At 44.4% G+C, this 19871-nt stretch overlaps 1 protein-coding gene across 3 annotated transcripts in view; it reads left to right on the top strand.

Annotated features, from left to right (window-relative positions):
• Positions 1 to 3640: 3640 nt before the first annotated feature.
• The window catches only part of pacrg (PARK2 co-regulated), a 106345-nt gene continuing 90114 nt past the window's right edge, over positions 3641 to 19871 (top strand). For 2 of the 3 annotated variants that reach the window (XM_037486785.2, XM_037486784.2), the window contains exon 1: positions 3641 to 3870. In XM_037486785.2, the coding sequence (XP_037342682.2) occupies positions 3802 to 3870 (69 nt within the window). In that variant the 5' untranslated portion in view covers positions 3641 to 3801. Of the gene's footprint in view, positions 3871 to 16433; positions 16592 to 19871 lie in introns of those variants that run through there. The other variant, XM_037486787.2, reaches the window with a different exon arrangement.

Raw genomic sequence — 19871 nt, 5'->3', positions numbered from 1 at the left:
ATCTAAATAATTACCAATCAGAGTGCAGCAGTATGATAAATGTATTATCCATATGTTTATCAGCAAGAGCCGTGTCTGATTATTGCTGCTATGGTCCAGTGGGCATATTAGAGCGTATGCTCCAAAGGAAGAGCAAGCTAGTTTTATTATCAGCTGGCCTCAAAGGTGCTTCTATAATGCTTGAAGATCAATACGTTGTGGCTTTGCAAGTGCAGCCTTGCAACTCTGTGCCATATCAAGTATTACTGCCAACCGCCCTGCCGTTTGATGGGATCTATGCCTTTGGATTTGTTAGAGCTCAGGGGGAAAAAGACTAGTTACCCAAACTGCTATTAAATGACAGAAAAAAGTAGTACCGCTGTGTTTGTAAATGTGAATCACGTTTTATTGTCACACATGAACACAGCAAAGATTGGAATTCAAACTCTGCATTTAACCCAAGCTAGTTTCCCTATGCAGTGGATAGCTACTCGGCAGCATCGAGGGCACCTCTGCCATGCCCAGCAGGCAAACGCTATGTCTGCCATTTGCAGTGTTATGATAAGATGTGATGACAACTGTAACAAAAGCCTCCTACAGAGACGTATCCTAAAGGGGCATTAAAGTCCATCTCAGCTTTATTTTTCTGCTAAATTCACTGTATTATAAGCTTGACTAACTATGCTTTGTGTTGTGTGTGATGCAGCAGTCATGTGCAATATCAACAAATGTGTATCATTATGTCCTCCAAGATGTGAGCACAGTAGTTACCCATCCACTGAGAATCCAGTCATATCTGCCTCTACTGCTGCCTTGTGGATGTCTCATTTTGAAGAGATGTGTTTTCTTTTGCTGCAAACTTTCCCAGCAGACTGCACTTTGTGTTTCCCTGCCATGCAACACATTTAAAGTGCGAAAGGTTTGTCACAGAAAGGTCATTTTTTTAAATGTTTAGATAATTGTGACGCTTCTCTCTTATTTTGCTATTTCTACACTTTTACATCGGAATGTGCAAGCTCCATACAGATACACTCAACATCACATTGAGGTTCTATTTCATAACCCTCAAATTGATTGGGAACCAATACTCTAATGCAGTGGTCCCCAACCATCGGGCCGAGGACCGGTAGGCCTACCGCTCACTTTAGTCCATTTCTGTACATAAAATCAACTGACAATCTTGGTAAGATACTCTGAAGTTTGAAAGTGAAGACACTGGAAGTTACTTTTAAAGGTTGAATACGGTCAGATGCAGGCAGACGAGCTGCCGTTAGGAGAGCAGGAGGCCCGGCAACGTTAGCGTGTGAGTTGCTTACATTGCGCAACTCTTTTTTTTGTTTGAACATCTGTGTTGGTGGGTATTTTTGTGAGTTGTAACCGTTTACTTATAATTAAAACGTAATGCTGCCGGCTGTTTTGACAGGGCCTGCTGGCGGTTGATAACTAGAAGCGGTTCAATAAAATCTCAAATCAAATTACATTGCTGTGTTTAAGAAGATTGTTCTGATTTTGGTGCAACTTAATATTGTCCATGGTTATACAACTTTGGGGAAAAAGTGTAAAAAGCTGTGACACTTGTGAAAATGTATTCAGACTCCTCATAACTAATCACCACAATATTGTCGTAATATTTCTTTTGGGACAACAAGATCATATATTAGGCTCATAGTGCTTTGAGAGAGTTTTTATGGATTTCTCAGGCGGATTTGTCTTCGATAGTGTAGAATATAGAATACATCCAAGATTACGTTTTCCTTTTCTGGTTTAAAATTCATGAAGGTGTAACAGAGCATTAGCACACAGATACAACGGCATAACATCGTAGCCACATACCTTTTGGGTGAACTTTCACAACACAACAATAAACCAAACAAGCCTCTGGCCGCTCTCCCCTCGGCCTAATGGCTGTGGGTCTCGTTTCACGGTAATTGGAGGCCAACTGACTTTGCAGCAAAGTGTCTGCTGTCCTGTTCCTGCTGATGTTCTCCTCTTCTCCCAGTGTGGGTCCTCTGCTTTGTACAGTGGGAAAGGGTTTCTCCTCTAATGATATCGTAATTGCTGTTTTCTGTAGCAGTGGACAATGCTTGCCAAGCCTGAAGGTGCACGGCCCGGCAAAAGATCTGGAGATCAGACCATGGACACCATGTGGATGAAGGCGCATGTGTAGGAGAAGAAAAATAACACATTGATCAAAGCATGATGCCAGCTTTTGCGTTCCCTCTTTGATGCTTTTCCTCATATTCTTTTGCCGACATAAGAAAACCCACCGGGTTATCTACAATACATCATTAGCGTCGGAGAATCCACCACGGACTTGTCCTTTAGGAGGCTGTGAGGCGCTGAGGTATTAACTTGATATGCATGTTGACCTACACAGAGCTACAGATACACACACTTGCAGACACATGTTTACACATGAGCACACATTATCCAACAGAAAACCAAAACTAACTAGATATTTGGTATTTCATGCATCATTCCGGTCTTTCTCTATTTCTACAATTCAAAAACGCCAGCTTTCCTCCTCACTTCACAGGAGTGAGATGGCGCAGTGCTGTTTGAACAATCATTTTTCAGTTCAGCTAAAATCATGCTGACGTTCCAGTTTGCCTCTTTGGCTTCCTGAAAACTCCCCTCTCCCTCTTTTTAATCCTCTGATGTGAAGAAGAGAGAGGGAGAGAGAAAGTGAGAGAAACCAACATTGAATGCTGACAGGGACATTACTTGCCCTCACTGCATACCTTGTTTACAGGCTCCCTCCCTGCCCCTATACCCTCCTCCCTCAATGGAGCCATAAAAAATCAAATAGGAGCTTTTAGAGAAATTGCCTGTGCTCTGAAGATTAATAACATTTGCACTGGTCCACCCAAGAAAGTCTCCAGAGACAAAAACGATATTGGAAGATTAAAAGTGTCTCATCCCCAAATTGGAATGATTCAGGGCTCGAGCTGCTCTCTAACCAGCTTATTGAGAGTCAAGTCCTTCGTCCACCTGCCAGACAAAGGATCATTAAGTATTTACTTCTGGATGAGGATCCGCTGCATAAGTATAATAATGCGGGCGGAATTGATCCCCTGTGTTGAAAAAAGGAAGTTTGGGTACCCTGTCGCAGCAGTAGAACCAGAAAAAGGCAGGTTACTGTGTGTGTGTGTGTGTGTGTGTATGTAGAAACAGTAACACAATATATGTTAATGGTCGGTGATCTTTTGACAGTTTTTAGATTTAAATTTAAATTGCGCGATGGCAATAAGAGAGGACTGAGCTATTCGTATCAATATACAACAGAGTGGGGTATAACTCTTTTAATTAGCTGTTAGACCTTTATACCTGCACACCTCTTCAAATGAAGAAGACATACGTCTAGGCACTTGTCGTCATGATAGTTAAGAAGATTAGGTAGTCGAGTAAGGATATAATAAATATTCAGAAGCATGTAATTCCCCTCTGGGGAAAAAAAATGAAATGAGAGTGAGAAAGAAAAGAACAAAAATCACTTGTGAAATAACACAAGTTATGAACTAAATAATATTCTCATCTTCATAACGACTACTAGCAAAGGAAATCCAATGTACCGGTGCGTAAAGCTCATTTTGAACGTCTCTCTCGACAGTGCCGTGAAATCTCCATGGTAACAAGGAAACACACACACGTCCCCGCAGCAACCAGACAAAAGCGTCTCTGAAGTTGCCTCGCAACCGCTTCCAACAACATCCAAGGGCGTAACGTTTTGAGAGCCCAACGAGTATGGATTAAATTGGCAGCATTGCTCTCCATCTTCCGGTTGGATTTACCTCATCAATCGACCAAACGGAACCTGTGGCCATGTCGAGGCTCGGGGAGGGATCACAATCACGAGCCTTCCCCGCGAAGGCCACCGGGAAGAACTCCGCGGTGAGTGTCAACTTATTTCACGTCCTTACCCGTCAGCTGTTGTCACCGTGGTGGGTCTGTGAACGGAGCTCTGAAACGTCGCTCCCCCCCCCCCCCACAACCAATTCCCCCAATTAGTGGCAGCATTTAAAGTGCGCCCTTTGGCGTGGGCTCGTTCCACGTGACGCTCCCGTTTGACGGCTAACTTTGGGTTAGCTTGAGCAGGGCGTGAAGCATTAAGTCGGGCCGTTTGGACTGGGCCCATCATTTCTCTATTCCGTATCAGCTTTTTGTGCAGGGCACATGAAAAGGGGCAACATGGTCAGGAAAAAAGGAGAATTTATGTTTTGAGGATTTCATTTAACAAGCTAACGTTACTTAAACCACTTCTTTGCACAGCGTTTTCTTGTCCCCCTTTTGTCCTTCTCTGGGGACAATTGAACACTTCCTGGGCCCATATGCCCCTGCAGAGCAGTCCCCTCCATGGACCTACACTGTAGTTAAAGTGAGGTGAAGGAGCTCGCTAATTTTAAGAGACACTCATTTGCCCCGAATGAAGATGGATCAGGAAGGTGCAATAACTTTGTACGCCAGAGGACATCAGTCTATATTGATAAACTGTATTGATTGGTCCGAAACACTAGATTGTGTGCAGCTTAAAAATATGATATTATCGTCGGTATCTTGGCTGAGTCTTCTGTCAGTGTATTGTTGCTGTATTTATTGCAAAGAAGTTACAAACGTGAGCGGCCACACAGGTCCAGGGTCTAGTGCGGTCTCGTTCAAAATGAGATTGTGTATTCCAGCTCCCTCAGCCGGTGCTGTTTGCCAGCAAAGGCCAGCGAAAGATGTGCTTGGCCTCCAACTGTGTCCCGGCAGACGTGGCGGGTCAAAGGAGCAGCGGTGGTGATGGGCTTTATACGTTAAGGGAAGAAAAAAAAAAAACAAGCAACCCAGCAGCACAGTTACACACACTTCCAGCTTTTCAGCTCTTGTGTAACGTATCCAAGAATATGTGCCATTGCACCCTTTTTTAACGCCGAAGCCTGTGTCAATGATCGTGCTTCATGCTGTTCATACTTTACTGTGCAAGTAAACTTGTTTGCTCCCTGGCTTCAGTTTGCGTGAGGATGAGGGATTTTGTTGTGCTTTGGTCCGTGTTGCCGACTCGCTATTTGCTGTCTTAGAAGTCGCTAAATGACGTCATCGCCTAATTTGCACAATCGTATTGGATGCTGTAAGAGAACATGCGCTGCAGTGGACCAGCGTGACTTTTGTCCAACTTAAAGGCAGCTTGCTGTTTGGAGCCTGCAAGTCATATGCAGACAGTACATTTATTTCAGTGTGTCAGTGAAGAAGCATTTCAATTGTATGGCTCTGTAAAGCTGGGCGGGATCAGCAGCTTTGTGCATGGGTAATTCATTTTGAGTCTGGACGCGGGGACGTGTGGTGCTGGTTTTGAACTGTCAAATTTGCTTAGTATGGTTCCTAACTGAGTGGAATGACCCCGAAGTAGTTGTGGGCGCTATGATAAGAGCTGTTCATATTCTCTAAATGCTAAGGTAAGGAGAATCAACGCTCCCCTACTTAGCTCCTTTAGCATAGGAACCACTGGACCAAGGAAAGGAGAAAATTACGAGAATATTGTAATAGTGACCTATCATTTGGCCGTTTGCGACAAATACCGATCATCATATAGGTAACCGTAAATAAATCCATTTATATTGCATTCTTAATAAAGTAATACTTTGACCCTGGTTGTCTTATGTTGTCTGCATGACTCGGCACTGTAACAACACCCGGACAAAGGCATCTAAGAAGCGCTTCTTTGTAGTGCATCTTCCCTGCAGAAAGACGTCACTAACATGCTTAGTGAAAGTTTTCTTTTCCTTAATCCTCATAAATTCTCCTAACCATCTTTCCATGACCTATGCTGTTTTTCCAGGGAGGTCAAGGAATAGTGGTTGGGAATAGGTTATACTTTTGACAATTTGTCTCCTCTCTGATCAGACTGCAGCTGCTGTGTGAACCGCGAGGTGTCTGTGAGACTGACTCGCTGAGGACAGTAAATGCAGAATGACACGTGCTTTCACGTCAGAAAAGACCACAAATAAAGTCTCCAATAACAGCAGAAAAAATTGCTAGAGGGTTTGGAAAGATTTTTAGCGAAAAAGTCGCCAAGTTGGCAAGCGGCTTTTGTCGGTTTTAGTGATATGCAGATTCGTATTTAAGGAATACAATCTGATATGGCTCACATTTTTGGCTTTCTTTTATTTCTCATTTGGCACTTTAACAAAGAGGCAGCTGTGCCTGGTGCACCACAAACATGTCACAGACAGTGATATTGCCTAAATTGTCTAATCAAGGTATTCTTCTATTGTCACTATTGTAATTACCCCCAGTTTATTCTTTTGGAGAAGCAACACGTGTCTCTTTCTTTTAGACAGGTGGCTTTCAGTATAACAGTAGAAAATCCTCAAAAATCCTATTAATAATGAAATGAATCAATATGACGAAATATTTCAGAAATCCCCAGTTTACACTGCGGTTTTCTCTTTTCTACTTCTGAAATGTTACTGTTCAATCTTTTGGGGACTTTCATGTTAATTTATCTAGCTCCCTCTCTTATCCATCGAGATTTTTGTAGGAATACACTGATTTAACTCTTTTTCTCTGAGTATTGATATTGAACTACCATGAACCAATCAGATACCAGTTTAATTAACAACTGGCCATTAAGACTTGATAAAATATGTTCTGAGATTAAATAACAAAACGTTCCATTCAGTCACGCTATTGGCTACTACACAGCCAATAGCATTCAGTTTAAGTTATGCACATCGAAGCAAGTCCGTATTTTGGGCAGTTTTGTCAAGTTGACCACAAAATGAATCTTGTGAGTTTATTTTATGCTGTGTAAACTTTTTAGATGGAGTTACTGTCTCTGAAGACTCATTGTGCAACAAGCTTATTGCCAATACACTGACTATAACAGTATTGGTGGATTACAGGAAAGAAAAAGGAATGCTTCTACAAGCGGCATACTTTTCTTAACTTATGTATTACAAAAAGTATCAACTGAAGATATAGTTCAAATACTGTGAGAATTAACTTGCAATTGAAACAGCTCCACTTTTGAGTGGCAGGGACTGCCTTTAGTTGAAAAGGACACAACCGTAGCTATTATTGACTTCCTCCTATACTTTTTTGAAGGTCATAAACAAATCTCCTGTCAAGAGCCTTCACAAGGAAGGCCTCTGCAAAGCCCTTTAATATTCACCATCTCCTCAGAGGATCTGCTACATGGGGAACATGAATGATACTCCCACACTGGCAAAATCCTCAACAAAAACCATTACATTTTTCAGAGGGTTTGTTTGTGTCTGTTGCCTTCTGGTTTTTTTTTTTTTGCCTCCCCTGACATATCGCTCCTTCGAGGGCTTTGCACAGAGCCGTGATTTGTAGGTAACAACAAGACCATTTCAAGCCATGCGAGAGTATGGGGATTTGAAACATAGGCTTATTACGCTTTAACGTATTTGTGGTCATAGAAATTGAATCAATAGCAAAGTCCCATGTAACTCTCAACATTTTCTTTCTCATGATTCATTTCCAAGCATTTAAAGAGGGGGAAAAAAAGGTGCGCATTACATTCTGCTGGGAGGTCGTCACCTTGTGTTTCAGACAGAAAATAACAGCTTTGTTCTCCTCTCTGTGTCAGAGACAGAGAGAGCGAGAGAGAGAGCATGGTGACAAAAAATAACAAGGGTTTAGGGGGAATGGCGCGAGCACCTGCATAGTGGTGTGACACAAATGGACATGAATCGGTAAATGTGAATCTCACAGTTGACATGGAGGAAAAGAAGACTTGGAATTTCCGGTGTATGACCGGGTGATACCTGATGATCATCATCATATCAAAATCTCTGCTTTTGGCCAATCCAGCAAATTAGTTCCATGCTAAATCAAGATACTTGAAACCTATTACTGTTAGGAAGGACAGTTAACCTTCACAGCTCCCTTAGCAAGCACAGTAGTCCTTGAAGAATGTGTCTCTCTGCAAGTCAGTTTAGAACAACTTGTGTTATTAGCTTGTATTTGCATCCATGCTCGTCACGTTTAATCTACCTAAACAAAAACATTTAGTCCATATGTATTGGGTGCAGTTAATTTTCCACCTTAAGATGAGGAATATAAGTTCATATGACTATGATTCCTCGCAATTTATCCATGTAGTCTGCAATTGGCTGAATGTTTGCCGTCACACATCCGGTCATTTTGTCTCTTTGACGAAGACTAAGGTTACTTTCAAGCCCTTAAGCTTCATGGAGCCGGTCGCGACAGGAAGGGCTCCTAGATGAAAAGTCACGCGTGAAGCCGTGAATGTCTCGACACTCCCGAGTAAACTACCACACCACACAAGAGCAAGGACATGGACGTGATCCCTCTTCAAGAAGGCGCATTGCCCGGGTTCCCCCCTGGACGGCAAATTGATACAAACTACATCAGATTCCAACCTCGACTTTCATGGTACAAGGGTCTGCAGTCTGCAGAGCATTCGGGCCGCTTTTATAACACGCACACGCTGTTTGCTCGGCTTCTGGGACAAGAAACAGAGCTGGAAAACATCGTCCCCGAGTCTGCCTTTCCCTCCCCAGCCCCGCCGTCCTCCCTGGCTTACCCCGCCAACCCCCAGGGGACAGATGAAGACTCCGTGCTAGCAGACGTGACCATCATACCTCATTCCTTTCCTCTCCCGAAGAAGCAGCATCATCATTATATACCTGAGCAGATGTCTCGGCCTCCTATGCCATCTTTCTGTTTCTCTGTTTCTTCCTCTCTCTTTCTGCAAAACCTTCCCTTCACCAGGCAGGCAGCCCCTGAAGATGAAAACATTTTACTCTGCGAAATAGTGCGTTGCCAGACAATTACTCTGCGAAATTATAAAAGTCTGACTAAATCAACAATACATTAACAGTGAATAATAACAAGAACTTGCCTTTAATGCTGTGGCCACTAAATGTCATCTTAGTAAATGACATCATCTGAACAAATTAAACAAGTGACAGTTTAGAATTGATCCTTGATTAGGTTTAAATGAGTCTAAAATGTAGGCGCAACCTCATTAAAGGTAATCTCTCTTTAAACGAAAATATAAACCCAGTTACAATGCAGTCTTGGATTTAATTTGGTATTGAATGAATCCAGATGTGCAAGGGTTTTCGTGTAACATGATCTAAAATGATTAAATCCTTTCTGCTATCTACGGGAACACCAGAATATGAAAAGCAGCAGGATACGAAGTATGAGAAACAGAAAGATGGCCTAAGTCAGTCCTATGGCTAGCAGGAATGTGTTGACCCAAATGGAACCCCTGAAAGCTTTTATGGAGATGAATCTGTCTGTTTATTATTTCCTCTCCATCCATCCTTCCCCTTCACTCCAAACACATTTACCTGACAGAGGAGTCCATAATGTGCCCGGTGTGATACATAAATTGGCCATGAAGCCGGTATGGTGTTATGTGAAAGGCAAATTGAGCAGGTTTCCACCATTGCGGTACATTTCCTCCCCTGCGCGCTTGCCTGCCTCCCTCGGACTGCCCCGTTGAAGTGTGTTTTTTGGAAATCATCGGCGCTTGCGGACACACAAACACTGTAACTATTTTTCCCAGCATCCATCCCTCTGCCCCTGCACACTTGTCTTATTGGCACCAGAAGCCTGTCGTCCATCCCTGTAAGCAGCTGGGTTATTGGAGGAAGATTTCAGTCATGGTCAACAATTGGCAATGGGCTCTGGAGGCCTCCTGGCGTTTGCATTATCGATCAACCACGCCACCTAAAGGCTTTGAGTGGACGGATCTTTTCGGGCTGACTAGGAAATCATAAAGTTTCCCCCTTAGCTTTTGACTTTGTTGACTTTGGCTTGCTTGCTCCTCACTTTGAAAAGCAGTGCAAAGAAAGTGACCCAAATAGGAGCCCACTTCCAGCATTGTTTAAAGATATTTCTGTATCCATGAAATGTTTCAAATTAGAATTGGCCATTACAGGGAAGTGAAGCCTGTCTGTGAAAGGCCATTTCCTCTGAGACTTTGCTTTGATCTGCTAGGAACCAGGAATTTGTATTTTCTCAGTACGGAAAAATCTCAAATTTAAAACTGAACAATTTTTTCTGTGCTGGATGCTCCTCTCACAAGGTATTGAATAGTTAAGGTCATAATTGATGGCGTGCCCTCTGAAAATCATGACTGAAATGTCTGTGACCTTTTCCGTGAAAACACTATGTGGAAACTTCAGCCGGACGATGGAGAAGTACATCCACAGCATTCTATCGTGGCCTTGTAGGAAGCGCTTGGCGTATTATAATTCTTTTATGTTTGCTTTCGTCAGAGCTTGGTGGACAATTACAGTGGCCTCTGTGTTTGTTGTGTTCTCCTTCAAGCCTTTGTAGCTTGCATTCCAATTAGATCGCCTTTAATGGAGAATGTTTATTGCTCCTTGCAGGGCCTGTATTTTCTCGCTCTCCAGTTAATTAGCCCTATGTCATGTGACAAGCAGAGCAGAGGACATCCAAAGCCATGACTCGTCCATGACCGCTGTCCTTCCCGTAGCAAAAGCAAGCAAGCAGGGGGAGCTTGTTTTGCCCTTTTGTTCCAGTCATATTAAAAAGCACGGATGAGTGAGAGGACACACTTCCAAGCCGCTGTATGAAACACAACTTCCTGTTAGGCGTGGCAATTTACATTTTCCTTTTCCGACAGCCAACCCCTGTTAACAGTTCATTAACAGGCACGTTTAGGGCCTTGCACGCGGGGATGCTGTGGTTGGAGTAACTAACAAGCCGCCCAGGTGTCACAACAATCTCAACCACAAAAAGCTTAAAGCCACAATCTGTCACTAGCTGAAGAGTATGGGCAAACAAATCTACCTGATTTGAGAGGAAGCTCCCCGATAAGGTCGACATTAGTCTTCAAGTATTAAATTGTTGATTGCTATATGTTCATAATCGTAAATATAGCTACTTTGAAGTGAAGAGGGTCAACCCTGAAGTTAGCACCAACTACAGTCAACTTAACTTAAGGTGGACTGATCTTTAAGTTGGACCCTTAAAGTTATTTTTACTTTTTTATTTTTATATTTCCAATATTCTAACCTAGATAGTTATTAACATATATATATACCCACACACGGCACACGTTTCTTTGTCCATTACACACAAAGCTTCCTTTAAATGATTAAATACCATATAATGAAATTATTATGAAACATTTGGTTTGCTAACATTGTGTTATGCAGCTTAAGAGGTATTTGTGAAATTAAGCTGAGTGTCCATATAGCATTTCTTTTTTTGATTGCCAGGCATCATGCCGCCACCAAGAGAAAAAGCCATCGTCTTTTTTTAAGAGCGCTCAGGCGTTTTTGTGCTCCGAGGTCTTACAGTAAATTTGAAGTGCCCTACCGGCACTTTTCTGCCATGTTGATACCAGAAAATGATGACTTTATGTAACACAAATCAGGCCATTTTAGTTTTACTGACTTTCAAGCTTACAATCATTTCTCTTATATCACAGATTCACAGTATACCACCAAAATCACGCATGACTGTTCCACAAGCAATAATAAAACAAAATAATAAATACAAATCATTATTTTGCCAGCCTATTTGTCACCTGTTGTCATAGTTTTTTTGTTTTAGGGAGATTGGACTGCTTTATCGAAAAAGTCAGCAGTGATGCTTCTGATTTCAGCCCCCATTTATTTGTTTATATGTATATACAGTATATATCATTATTTTTTTTTATTAATTGGAAAAATAATTACAGTCACCACACAAAATATAATAAACATTATTGCAATCACTACCAAAGGTGGCTAATTAGGTTGAAATCCATTCAACAGGACTTGTTGGGCACTGTGTTCGTCTTTTACATTATTGTTAGAATTCATCTCAGCTTCTATCATCGTTGAGGATATATATTGTATTGAGGTTTGATGTGTTTGGATCCAAATGGAGGAAGAGCTGCATGACGCCATGGATTAATTATCCCTTAATCTGCAGTAATTCAAAGTCTAAATGGCAGCGGGTTTGACAAACTGGTAAAACATCTGACAGGAAACAAGAAAGTGTGTAGCGATGATGGTGATCCGACAAAAAGCAGAGGGGGTTGAATGCCTTTACGTGGATTGTGGATGACTAGTCAATTGGCTGGGAACAAACAGGCAGATGTAATGGGCAGAGTGGCGGTGTGTAGGAGGGGATGTAGGGAAAGCAGGGCTGCGGTTGAAAAGTCAGAAAATTAAGTAATACATTTTTTTGAACCCCTTTTCCTCGACCTCGATGGAAAACGTGGTGAGAGGTAGACTAAGATAATGCAACTGCGCTTAAACTACGGGCTACGTAATGTCCATGCGGCGGCGCTTGATGGGTTCGGCTGCTGTGACCTTACAATGCAAACGTTTTTCACTGATGCTTGGTGTTATTGCGCTATCCCTTTTGCGGCGGAAGCACTGCTGATTCACTTGCCTTATTTTGCATGATTTTATTAAAAAGGCTGGATTTGAAGGGAATTCGAGCTTTCAGTCACATGTTCATTTTGAGTTAAATGTTTAAGTTTTGGAGAAAGGGGTAGGACCATGAGAGGGTATGCTATTTATTTATAAGGAGCAATGATGTTGTTTATCAGACAATATTTACTGCTCATTTGATTAGTTTTTCTTGGTTTTTATCACCACTGTCAACTCATATTTATCATCATACATCCCATTTGGCAAGTATGTCAGTATGAAAATGCTTGTAAATATTTCACACAATCCATCACAAAAGCAACACAGGCGTGTTGTTTGTTTCCATAAAAGGCTGCAGGGTGCACCACTATAGATTTTTCTGCTGTAGGCACTTATTTCCTTTCCTTTTGTAAAGGTTGGTCTTTCATGTGCCATAGGAGGATATTAAGAGAATTTAACTAGCTCATATCATGTCAAAACTTCTGGTTGGTTTCATTTCGTTTAACCCTCTGAAGTAAAAAATACTTTCCCGGCACTCTCTTGCCATGAAAAGAGTATAAGGGCATCTGAGGGATGTTTAAGGGTAGACAGGTCCGTGGGGTGAAAGGAGGCTGTGCAGCCTGAGGGAAGCGACCAGGAGCTGCAGACACAAACAGAGAGGACGGCCAAATAACAAAGAGACTATATGTTTTTCCTTTTTTTGCAGATTTTGTGTCTCCTGGTCTCCGACCCTATCGCCTCGCCTCGTTATATGACTTGTAAATCAATCTCATTGCTCCAGATTGAGACATCTGGCATAGTAAAGAATTTAGAATATATATTATGCTAACAGCAAGGTCTTTTATAGCTGCAAATTTACTTTAATGCTATTTGTGATTGTATTTTTTGTTTTATGGATTGAATTAAGTTACTTCCACTTTAAGTACATTTTCATCAATTGTTTACGTTATATTTTGGATCGCATTATAGTGAGTGACCCGTGTTTTAAAGTAGCTGTTACAAGTGACACATACTGCCCGAATGGCCATACTCTGCTTAAGTGTATTAAACTGACAGGGCATTAGTCTTTTATACACCCATCCTCAATCATTATCATCCAACTGACTGACTTGTCCTTGCTGGAGGAGAATAGGCCCCTTATTAGTGTAGGCACGTGTTATCCACTTTACTACAGGGTCTTATGTAGCAGCTCGCATACTGCCTACATCAACATAATAAGAACCAGTCCCAGAAAAATCAATGTATCTGACAAACACTGTTGTTCCAATCCAATAATGCCAAATGGTGGCCTTTGTTTTACCACCCCCCACCTGGAAAATCTTTTAAAATCACCATCAATGCAATAACATTGGCCTGACCTTTTGAATTTTGCTGACCAGCGCAGGGACCGGAATGGGCCGTGCGGCTTGATCTGTCTCAAGGGCAAAGGCAAACTCCGTCCCGCCATGGCGATACATAGCAAGAGAAGCCTTTTAAAATATGCAAAAGACCTATGAGGAGAAGAGAAGAGAATAGAAGAGGGATGGGAGGGTGGAGCAAAAGTTTACTGGATGCTGCTCCAGGGCATATGTGTTCTTCACCCACAGCCAAGAAAGTGAACCTGCAAACCCTTTGAGATTTGAAGCAGCGCGTACCTTCCCTTCCCTTTAAAATTCCACTGAAGATTACTCTGCGATTTAGCTCACGCCTCGCGTCTAGCTGAGTCAAAGTGCTCCCAGTCGAATGTACGCTGGAGGCAACAGCTGCGCCGCAGCCAACTGGAGAAGGAAAGGGAAGGGCCGGAGGGCAACAGTACTCCGGTCCTGTCAGAAACGATCCATCACGTGGCGGCATCCCTCCGCTCTAGCCACCTCCGCTAATTACCCTCGGAAACACCAAGCGAGTTCTCCTAACGAGGCTTTGACCATCACCGCTGTTCCGGGGGGGGGGGGGGGGGGGCGGGGGACCAGCAACCTGTTCATGACTCTTTTTCTCCCTTCTCTCACTCTCTTCTCTCTCGCTCTTCTACTGTCATTCTTTCTCGCACTCCCTTAAAACAGAGAACAAAGGGGAGGGGACAGAAGAAAAGCAATATAACCCCCCCTCGGCCCTTATCTGCAGAGCAAGTCTGAACTCAGATACAGCTCTGGCTGTCCTTTGAATGCCTTCGTCTCCCTTTGAATTCATCTGAATGGTGCGCTATGGTGACAGAAGCTCAACTTTCCATCTGTCAGTCTGACACCCGTCTCTTCAGGCTAGTCGCATCCAACTGACTTTCTTTTGGTCTGTCGGTCCGGCTGTCCGATTAAGGTTGTGACATAGACGCTGACGTGAGTGCTAATGTAAGAGATTGTGATTTTGTAGCGACAGATAAAAGAAAGCTCCCTGACACGTCTTTTTCAAAGGTTGTCTGTAATGTCTTGGGTGTGTTTTTGTATTAACATTTTAGACATTTAATTGATGCTCTGATGCTGTGTGATTTAATGAGGAGTCTAAGGGTCATCATCATATTACCGTGACAACGTTCCTCTGAGATTGGCCGCTAAAAGACATAAAAATTCCAGCCAAGGAAAGTCGTAGAAGGCAGCGTTTTTATGAGAGGAAATTGGAGGGAGTGGAGAGGAAAGCAATTGGAAAGTGCATACATGATTCAGGGGGGAGAAAGAGGATGACGTAGCACAGCTCTTAGAGAGGCGAGTGTTCACTTTATTCATTTCGTCAACTTCGCTTGGGAGGTCATTTGTATCTCCGATCAAAACAAAAAGCAGTGTTTAATCTTTGCTCCAGTTCTGGAGACCTTACAGCGACTGCAAACCTTACAGCGACGACACCGTCTCGTTTGACGGTGAGGCCAAAGACACGCGGCCCGCCCGTTTTATCCTTACCTCGTCCCTTATTCACTACTTCTCACTCACGGCGCCTTGAGACATGCTCGTCGTCAGGGGCGCGGGATTAAGGCGGTGGCACAGAGAGAGGCATGATAATAGCTTAGACGCCTTTCACGTTCATTGTCAAGGCGTCATAAACCTGGAATGAACAGCAAGCGGTTGTGGAAGGGCGATTGGCTTGATGGATTCAGAGGGGAATGGATTGTAGGAACAATAATTGTTAGGATTTGTGTCAATCTGTGCGACTTTCATGCAATTGCTGCTCTCTCAATAAAGAGAATAGCTACCACAAACAGTGCCCGAGGCATGTCTTTGCTCTATTCTATTTATCTGTATGTGTGACTGTGTGTGTCTTTGTGTCAGTGGCTCCCCGTAGCTCAGCCAAAAGTGTCAAGAAGGCAGCTCCAGCAAGCACAGTGTGAGATTTCAGACGTCTGAGAAGTTGCCTGTTTATTTTTTTTCTTTGTCTTTTGGACCAATCCAAAGGGTGGACTGTCATCAAAGAAAGTTATCCACTCAATGACAACGACCGCTGTGACAAATCTCTCCTGGGGGGGACCCTTTGCGAAATAAACTAATTTTGGATTAGGATGGATTTTTCATTTTTTTTACAAACCAGTAGGTGAAGGAAATAGAAAGGTGGAAAATGAAATGTGCTGTGTAGCTGGATGTGTGCAGCTGAGCTCAGCAGACTGTGTGTCTATCTACTAGCAGGCATGTAGCCTTCAGTGAGCCCCCGGGCCCCTCCCCGCTTTAATTTCCTTAAAGGTCAAATTTCAGGCTGTGCAGGCTTTCGTCTCTGCATGGTCTGTTTCTGTAAGCAAACCCGCCGGAATCATTTTTAGCAGACGGCCTTAAAGGGAGACTCAAGACGGAGACTCCAAGAATAGAAATCCAAAGTGGACGTGTGATAAGAACGAGGGGCCCGCGGTTCAGTCCGACGCCACGCGCCAGTCACCCAGATAATGTTTCTCCCTGTGACGGTGTTACCATATCAGAGACTGAACCTGTATCGCCACGCCAACCCTGCCACCGGTGACCCTTGGGAACGGCCCCGTAGACCCACCCGCTCTCCCCCGTCTCATCCGTGCGACTGCATGTCTGCGGCGCTGTGGCCAAATCGATGGCCTTCTGCCCGTGCGGGTGTGTCTGTCTCCTGTTCCTCCCCCTGAGGGCCAATTGCTGCCAAATCAAACCTCCCACGGCTCCCAGGGACTCTTTCCCCCCGCTGCAGACACATTCACCTGCTATCTCGTCTCCTCGTCTCCTCGTCTCCTGGGCTGTGTGTTTTCTTCGACTGAGTCCTTATCTGCTTAGTGGTCACCTTACCTGTAAAACATCTACGGTTTCAGCTTTGGATGAGTCGTGCAGGTAATCGCAGCTGTGGCCAGCACATAACTGCGGGACAGGGAGTGTTTGTCGTACATTTCAGGAAAATTAATATACCATGAGGTCGTTTTCAGTCCGCCGTGAATTAAATGCAGTTATGAGGACGTTTATTGACAAGTAGCTACTTATTTGATGAATGAAATTGGGAGGACAGTTAAATTCTGGGTATGTGGTTTTCCTTCTGTGTCTCATTAATTTCATGGCCCAGCTTAGTGTCTTAATACCTTCACCATTGATTGGGGCAGTAAAGACAAAGCATTGGATCAGTGCGCGCCACACTCTCTTAACAGCTTCTCCTTTGCTGACACAAAAACATGCTCTGTACGCATTTATAGAGATACAACAAATTAGCCAAATATTACATTTTGTTGAATAATTGATCAAGGATACTGGTGATGCTCTCCAACAAGGCAGTCTATTGTAGGCTTCTGCCTAAATGATTCCATACTTTGATGAGTCGCAGAATTGATTGCAGCACCGCTAGACTATTCATGATATCACTATACACTTACTTCACACTCATGTGTGACAAGCCATGTGCTTGTTTGGCATCATGCGCTCAGTGCACGTGTCTTCCCGCTTATTTAACAAGCAGCGAGAGTCGCTACATTCGGCCCTTTGCCGTGCAGGCGGTTTCACTCTGAGCCGTCGCCTTGACTCGGCGATATGAATCAGCCAATAGGGCCCTGTAAGCACACGGCCGCCCTGCTGCCTGCCAGATAAGTGGGCCACACAGGCAAGATGGGAAATACTCCGAGAATTCTCTCTCTCTCTCTCCCCCCCTGTTTGGTCTGGCTCATTCCCCTTTTTCTCCCTCACACGGAGGGACGTATCTGCACGAGGCAAGATGGGAAATACTCTGAGAATTCTCTCTCTCTCCCCCCCCCCCTGTTTGGTCTGGCTCATTCCCCTTTTTCTCCCTCACACGGAGGGACGTATCTGCACGAGGCAAGATGGGAAATACTCTGAGAATTCTCTCTCTCCCCCCCTGTTTGGTCTTGTTCTATCCCTTTTCCCCCTCCCCAACTCCCCCTCGCCTTCAAACTCTTTTCTTTCACATCCTGTTAACATCTTTCTGTGTCTATGCTGTTCTTTTAAGTGATGGGGTTAAACTAGAGGAGACAGAAACCAGCGGGGCGCTCCTCAGCGCTTGAAGCTTCTTTTTGAAGTTCTCCTTTAAAGTCCTCCCTCTTGCTCACGGTTCAATGGTAGGTGGCTGTCACCCGTTTCATCCCGCCGTCTTTGTAGTGGCGCGAAGGTGTGCACCAGTGTCTTCTTTGCCCGCCGGTGTCGTCATTTTTCATTACGGACGTCCCTGCCCGTTGCGCGCTGCTCGGTGCAGTTTGACGCGAACGCCTCTGACACTTTGACAGTTGTGAAGCACACCTCCGTGGTCCTGTGAGCACCGAACAAAAGACTCTGTTAGCCTCCCTCCCTCGGTGGCTCTCCCATCCAGTGAGAGCGCTTTACTCATTTGCTCTCGTCCCAGCGTGTCTCTCCCAAAAGGGGGCTAATTTCTGCACGTGTGATGTAAGACACTGATTGCACTTCTCGCCGTTTGGTCATGAGAATTGAATAAGCTGCACATTGCTTCAGTCTGTGTTCTGCACCCCGCCAAGTGAGCAAATACATCCTGTGGAAGGATTGTTTGACCATATGTGAGCAGAGATTCCCTCTCAGCGTAACCGCAGCAGTATGAGAATAACGCACGCTTCTCTTGTTCCTGCCGTTACCCCCCTGTGGCAGGTAGAGCGGGCTACCGTGGAAAAGGCCCTGTAAACAAAGCAGTTGGCAATTTTGTTGCCTGTGGCAGCCACGCTGACCTAATCAGGGAAGCCTCCGCCTCTCTAGCCCATCCTCTGTGACTCACCAACCCTGCTGCCTCCCTCAGGAGAGGTGGCTTTCTGCACTGAGAGAGAGAGAGAGAGAGAGATAGAGAGAGGTTCGCTGCCTTGGGAAGCAGGTGATGCAATGCATACTTTGTGTGTCCCCGCCCCAAACCCAAATGTACTGCAACAAAAATCAAGACGGACAAGAGGCAGAAAGTTAATAGGGGACGGCTAAAAAGTGAGATTGACGAGGTGCCTCATTTTCAGGAAATGCTTGGCGGGGATGGCATGGCAGAGTTGACAGCTTTTTACCAGACATCTATAAGACGTTTTCAGATTTTTCTTTTTTTGTGTGTGGGGGGTGGTATATATGGCAGAGATATGGAGAGATAAGAGTGAGAGTGCTGCAGCTTGAGGCCCAGGCACAGTGATGGATCACCTACATGCTGCAGCAGCCCTGCCACACGCTGCACTCACCCTCAGAACTGATGAGCCACACCTCTTGTCTCCCCTTCTCCCTTTTCCTGTCATATCCACTATTCCTCCATCCTACGCCTCCATTCTCACATCTCTGGTCTTGTGTCGCTGGTCTATCTCACCCTTCACCTTCAACCTCCTTCTTAATTTTTTTTATTTTTTTTTCACTGTGCCTTGCCCCACCCACTCCTTGTGTCAAAATCAGGCAGGGGAGCCATGGAAGTGCCATACTAATAAGGTTAGAGGGAGCATCTCTGTTTCTCAGGGTGACACCTTTTATAAACGACAGGAGCATGAGGCCCTGCCGGTGCTCAATCACCTCTGCAGGGTCTCGCCCATGGGGGGAGCTCAGCGTGTGTGGTGTGTGAGCTTGTGCGTGCATGGGCGCAGGTTAGTGCGTTATTGCCTCAGCGGCTCACGCTGCAGCAGCCGGGCTTTACGGGGGAGCTAGTTGGAGTGGACAACAGTATTAGGGAGGAAAACAGATCTGGAGGCATAGTGAATGCGAAGGAGAGAAATGACAGCCTGGAGCTCATCTGACCAGTACTGCCTTGTTATGACTCCCTGATGTGTGCGCCAGGGGCACACAAAACAGACACTTCCTCCCTTTATTGCCTTACACCACCGCTACCTCTGTTCCGTAGCCTCTTGCCTCGCAGGCTTGCTTTATAGCCTGCACTGAGGGGCAGGATGTTATCTCCTCGTGTAGCTTTGTTATAGGCTGACGCTTTGTTTTGTTTTTTCTCGTCTCTCTTTGCACTGTTTGTGTTTTTGTTTGTGCCAGTGTTTCAGAACGGGGAGTCGTTTTGGAGCACAATGGAGCACGATGCGCTGCTTCGTCGTCGCTCTTACAGATTCATACACCAACTGAACCACCTTTTGTGGCTATTGGCATCAAGGGCCGCGGGCTGGTGCCACCGAGTCTGCCGCAGTTGTTCCCAATTGACTTCAAGCAA

This window comes from Pungitius pungitius, chromosome 14 (assembly GCF_949316345.1).
Source record: "Pungitius pungitius chromosome 14, fPunPun2.1, whole genome shotgun sequence".
Taxonomy (NCBI): Eukaryota; Metazoa; Chordata; class Actinopteri; order Perciformes; family Gasterosteidae; genus Pungitius; species Pungitius pungitius.
Note: the sequence above shows the minus strand (reverse complement) of the source record. Positions and strands in the feature narration are given on the sequence as shown.